The sequence below is a fragment of the Zeugodacus cucurbitae genome, chromosome 4 (assembly GCF_028554725.1).
Source record: "Zeugodacus cucurbitae isolate PBARC_wt_2022May chromosome 4, idZeuCucr1.2, whole genome shotgun sequence".
NCBI lineage: Eukaryota > Metazoa > Arthropoda > Insecta > Diptera > Tephritidae > Zeugodacus > Zeugodacus cucurbitae.
This window is the reverse complement of record NC_071669.1, coordinates 45,350,946-45,357,188: the sequence shown is the minus strand read 5'-3', so window position 1 is coordinate 45,357,188 and position 6,243 is coordinate 45,350,946. Positions and strand designations below refer to the sequence as shown.

Genomic DNA, 6,243 nt, shown 5'->3' with positions numbered 1-6,243 from the left:
TTTTTCATATTAAAATTAAAAGGCTTAAGATTTTATTTCGAATCATCACAAAATTTATTTGCTATTCGCTAAAACTCTAAAACTTGTGGACTTAAAACGATTTTATTACTATTTTTATTTATATTATTATTCATATTATTTAAGCTTACTTAAAGTACAACAACAAGCTTTTTTTAGCGTTTTAAATTATGTGCACATCCATTCACATTTTGCGCTAATTTTTCGACTTTTTCTCGCGATTCATTGCTAATTTTGCTTTTTTAAATAATGTGCCTATAAATAACAGCGTGTGTACATATGTATGTGCATATATACAGAAATATATGTATACAAATACTTTCGAGAAATATTAATGCACATTTTGTGAGAAAAAAATGTATGTACAATAGCCAATGTGCGCCTGGTGAATGTGTCAAATTGTATTACAAAAAAAAAATATTTTATGAAAATTATTTGAAAAAAAAATATTTTAGCAAAAATTCATTTTCGAAGATTTTGATCTTTTCCTTAAGATTTTCATTTTCTTTTCATAGTTTAAAAACTTTTTTAATAATTTACAAAAATTTTTTTATAAAAATTTGTATTTTGAAAAAAAATAATATTATAAAAAATATTATTTTACACATCACTTTGGCGCACATTAGTCAGCATTGCATACATTATATGCAAAAGAAATATGTATGTACTTATAACATATTGAAGCTCGCGTTTAATGTTTTCAACCAAAATCAAGAAAATAAAATAAATATATATTTATGTAAATCTACTGCATAATATTATTAACACTTAGAGTATAAATTCGTATACCTTAGATGGTGTATTGAGAACGACTACAAAAAGTAATAAAGATTCGTTGCTTTGCAGATGATGACTCGAAAGCGTGTAGAAAGCTTTGACAAGCACATCAAGCTTAACTAGAGAGTCAGACACTTAAATGTATTACTTTATAACGGCATTCTCCGACTAACAGATTTTAGATTTCCAGAACACAGCAGCATTCAACTGTACTGCGAATTAGACGCCATATTTGATGCCGTAATCCTGGTAATGACTCACATGCGACCGGTAATGACTTAAGTTGCTCAGATTACTCAGATTTCCCAGATTCCCGCTCAGATGATGATGGTGGTGATGATGATGACTGCTGATCACTGACGCCGCGGCTGCTGCGGAGGCCGCTGCAGCGCTGGCGCTGGCCGGTGGACTGGCGGATTGTAGACTGCCATTTGGACTGCCCGTGTCCATTTGACATGGTTGATTTTGCTCGAAGAGCATATCGCGGAAACCCAGTGATGTGTGGCCTGTTACAACGCCGCCTACCACAGCCGACGGACTGCTGGTGGCGGTGAGTGCAGATGCGTGATTCTGATTGCCGAGATGCACACCTGCCGAACCGTTATGATTATGACTGTTATTGCTATTGTTGTTATTATTATTATTGTTGGTTGGTGTGCCAGCGTTTGTGACACCACCACCTACTCCAACACCGCCGTTGCCGATTGGCTCAGATGGTGGCGTTTCAGGTGTATACCAGCCGCCATGTGTCGGTCCATGCGGCGTTGAGATCGTGGTGGGTGAAGCGCCAGATGTTAAAGCGGTTGTGCTGCCCAGCTGCACACCTGCATGACCACCAGGTGTTAGCGGGTGCGTATGCGAAACGTGGGCGGCATGATGATGACGCAGCTGAGCATGATGTGCGGCGGCGGCATGATGGGCGTGCATTTGTGTCGAAGCGACGGCTAAGTTGTCCTCGTTCAGGTGATACGGATAGGCGCTGTGGTGTATGCGTGGATTGTAGACATTCATCAGTGAGTCGACGGTGAAGCCGGCATGCTCCACCGTGCCGGTGAGATGATTCATTTGCGCCAAGCTGTCGTGACAGGAGTTCAGCATAGCGGTACTCAGACCGGTGTGCATATCTTTGCCCGCCAAACAGCCGAGTTCCATAATCGGTTCCTTCTTGAAGTGTGCATGCGCCGCCATATGTTTGTGATCCAAAATACCGTTAGTCATCAATTTCAGAGGCTTAATTTCAGCCAACTTTTCATTCATCATCGCTTGCCGCTTCATGGCCTCCTCCTTTTCGCGCAACACATCCTTCTTCTTGAAACGACGTCGCCGACGCAAAAACGAACCGTTATCGAACATATTGTACGAATCGGGATCCAACGTCCAGTAGGAACCTTTGCCGGGCTTCTTATCGTCACGCGCCACCTTCACGAAGCACTCGTTCAAGCTGAGATTGTGACGTATCGAGTTCTGCCAACCTTGCTTGTTATCGCGATAATAGGGGAATCGCTCCATTATGTACTGATAAATGCCGTTAAGTGTGATCTTCTTGTCCGACGAATTCTGTATGGCCATGGCGATGAGCGCTATGTACGAGTACGGTGGTTTAACGATCTCCTTATTCTGATGTGGCGCGCCCAGACCGTAAGCGCTCGCCGGATAAGAGTAGCGTGAATACTGATCGTAAGCGTAATGTGCGGCGGCCGCAGCTGAGGCTGTGGTCATAGCGCCGGCGGTGGCCGCACTGGGATAGCCGGCGGTTTGCGCATAATGGCGCGAGAAGGAATTCTGATCGGTGAATAACGTATGCATGGTGGTTGATTAGTGTGAGGTTTGCCGTTTAAAATTGCAAGCGGCTTGATAAGAGTTTATATTTTTCACTCAAAAATTTTTTTGTTTTGAAAATTCACTTTTTAACACAGTGTCACTTGCAACTCGATTGCAAATTAACTTTTTTTTATTGTTTTTATTAAATATTTTTTTGAATCATTCCTTAAAGTTTCTGACTTAACTTAACAGCACACTTTGTTTTCACCGTTAATTGGCTTCAATCGCTCGGCGCGCGCATTTGTTTTCGCAAGTCGCAAGTCTTATTCGCCAAATTCTTTGTTTGCTCAACAAATATTTACTTAATTTCACTTTTTTGTATTTTTTAAGTAAACTCCGCGGCAAAAGAGGTGCGCGTCGTCGCAGATTCTTGACGCGTCTAGCAACAAACACGGTAATGGGGTTCGCTTGCTCCACATGAACGTAACACTTTTATATATATTTTTACACTTATATGTGTTTTTTTTTGTTTTTGCAACTAAAATGTTATTTTATTATTTTTACTTGTGCAGCAACAACAACAGCGCGTACATTTGGCGTTCAAGTGGTGTGGCAAGTGTCGTCACTGCAAATTATGGTATATATGTGTATGCACATACACTGATATTTATTCATTTAATTTTTATTTTCCCTTTCCACTTGCAAAAAATGCCGTTGGTCCAGCGCTTTTCTGGCTTGATGTTTTTATTTTCTTTTTGCTGACTGCAGCACTTCACCGAGCTAAACGAACCGTTCGGGATAGTAACACGTCAGATACTGAATCTGTAGCTGAAATAACATTCACCTCGAGTCCGAACTCAACGTAAAGTAGCAAGGAGCGCGTATGGCAGCGCGTACAAGCGGTGCAGAGGGAAAGGCACGCATACTCACGCAGTCACGATACAAGTAGAAGAGCAGCGTGTTCGAGCTGTCTGTAGCTAGCCTGAATGGCTGGATTTCTGCTTGCTTGCTTACTTAAGTGAGTGCATGTTTGTGTGTATCGCTGTGTGCGCATGTATTCGTCCACCCGCACCTTGTATCTGTCTTTGTAGTTGTATGCAATGCTCTTGCGCTCTACTCTACTCTCAGCACTATTTATGTACATATATGCGTGCGTCTGTGAAATTGACTTGTGTTGTTGTTTTTGTGCATATCCACCATGCAGCCAAACAACAATAAAGTATTCCACCACCACCAATACCAGCGCACACTGCACGTACAGCTATGAAAACAACCAACTAATCAGGACGTCACAATATAGTGGAGGATGTGCTGTGCGCACAATTCTATATGTATGCGTGTGTATGTGTGGCTGTGTGTGTATTTATTTTCTTACTTTGTATTAGTGGCAGTCAGAAAGTGAAGGCCCAACCATTCAACGCAATAGCAACACTTTGGTATTTGTATAGGTTAGAGTACGCTGCTGTATGCACACACACACACATACTCGCAAATTCAGCGTTATTGTTGTTGTTTGGCCGGAGTTAGTAGCCACCTACTGTTGTTTTACTGCTCTCTCACATTTGTTGTTGTTTAACTAGTTTAGTGTAGTTGGCGTTATTGGACGCTCATCGTTTTCTGTTGTTGTTGTTGTTACTTTTACTAAAAATGTCAGTGTTGTTGTTGTTTTTGTAGTTGCTCTTGTTGTTATTGCCACTTAGCACCCAGCCGTCGGCGTCATTCAAACCAATTTAGCCGCGTCGAATTCTATATGCGGTTAATAGTTAAGTAGCTCAGCCTAACCGCTGCTCAGCAGTCAATTAGTTAGAGTGAGATAATGATGCGCCTGAATAATAAAAACAAAAACAACATTATTATAATTTATATTTACTAGAAAAAAAACGACAATAAAATCGATTTTTTTTTGTGAGTAGAGTTACTAACTACGTTTACAAGAATACAAATATTTGGTTTGGGCTAGGGTATATTCGAAGTGCGAAAACAGCACACAACAAGTTACATATGTATGTAAATAGGAAAGCATTGAAAATATATTCAATGTAATTTAAGTCGGTGTGTAATTGAACAAAATATATTCCAGTCGATGGATGGATTCTAATTCAGACATCTTCGAAGTGGTTGCTCTAAGTAGATGCTATAGACATTCATCTGACTTCCAAAGTCAGAAGCAATTATTAAGACGCTATTTTAGATATTATGGGCAATGGCTTTTTCATACAAAAGCTATAGTTTGGGCAGTTTAGTTTAGGTTAAGAATATCTATGGTTGGACGATTTTTGCTTTCTTCGATATCTTTCGCACTATATATCGGCCCATTATTGCTTCCGATCAACCCTACAAAAGTATATTGTTTGCTCAGTGAATTGATTCTGAAGTGATTTATATACTGTTAATGTAGGAGACATTACTACATATAAACCTAATTGCCCTTCTAAGATCCATTAATATACATATCTCTTTCAAGTCTTTCAGTGTCTATAATGTCAAAGTAATAATAGATTGCACGAAAATCCAACTCCACACATATTAAGGAGATTCATATCAAAATTTACAAACACAGTAATATCTTTTCTGAAAAAGTCTAGTGAAATCACAGAATTCGAAAAAATCTAAATTGAAAAGTGTTCTTGCAATTTATAACAACTGTTCCAATACCTTATATGCGAATTTTAGGATCATTTTTCATGCGTTACCACATCTTTCAGCGAATAGCCGTATCCATGTAAGAAATTCGTTTCTGGTATTATTGGTAGGAGATCTGTAGTACTGAAGAGGAAAGCGAGACAAAAACAACAATAAGCCGAAATGCGTAAATACGAAGAGCTCGTCAAGCTGGTCGACAGGGGTAATACTCGAAAATTCTTCGAAAAGATGCGGCGACTAACATAAGCTTTCAAGACCAGAGCATACTCTTGTAAGATCACCAGGGTATACTGAATTTGTGCAGGGAACACTTCTCCAGCCTGCAGAATGGAGAAACGCTACACTAGTGAAAGCATAACACCAGGAGATGGCGAACCTGATACCATAATCGATGCCATGCCACAAGTGTTCTACTGTCAGAATGACGACGTCCGAATAGCAACTACCCACCTGAAGAACAACATATCGGCGGGAGCCAATGGATTGCCGGCCAAGCTATGCAAATACGTCGGCGAAGAACTGACAAGATGCATGCTTCAGCTTCTTCAGAATATAAGTGGAACCTGAGTGTACTCTACCCAATCCACAAAAAGAAAGATCCCACAATCTAGGCCAGTTACCTTTGATAAGCCTCCTTAATATCGCATATAAGGTTCAATTGATCAACAAACTGACAAAAAAAATAAAAATTATACTTGGAAAACAACTCTTGAAAGTATGTCATGAACTAGTTTAATTCCCGAAGAAATTCTCTTAATTGTATATTTGTCGATATCCTACATATGCATACATATATATGTACACATAAAGTACATATAAATAATTTCAAATAATATAAAATTTAGTTGTATGCATTACATTAAAATACTACAAGTATGTAGTATCACAATTTGGACATCAATCCTTCAAACATCGTAATACCGAAAAGTTTTATTAAAACTATACAACAACAACAATTTTTGTTGAATACTTTATTTGCTATAATTATTCGTAGCATTATTTATGTCTATACATTATTTATCGCAGTTTATGCTCTACGAAATT

General features: G+C 39.1%; 1 protein-coding gene across 1 annotated transcript; it reads right to left on the bottom strand.

Annotated features, from left to right (window-relative positions):
* Positions 1-618: 618 nt before the first annotated feature.
* Positions 619-3,362, bottom strand: LOC105221065 (fork head domain-containing protein crocodile). Its single transcript, XM_011197725.3, has one exon. The coding sequence runs from the start codon at positions 2,599-2,601 to the stop codon at positions 1,015-1,017; it is 1,587 nt and encodes a 528-aa protein (XP_011196027.2). The 5' UTR covers positions 2,602-3,362; the 3' UTR covers positions 619-1,014.
* Positions 3,363-6,243: the final 2,881 nt, after the last annotated feature.

Coding starts and splice junctions, on each gene's coding strand:
- LOC105221065 (XM_011197725.3), bottom strand. CDS start 2,601: ATGCATACGTTATTCACCGATCAGAATTCCTTCTCGCGCCATTATGCG.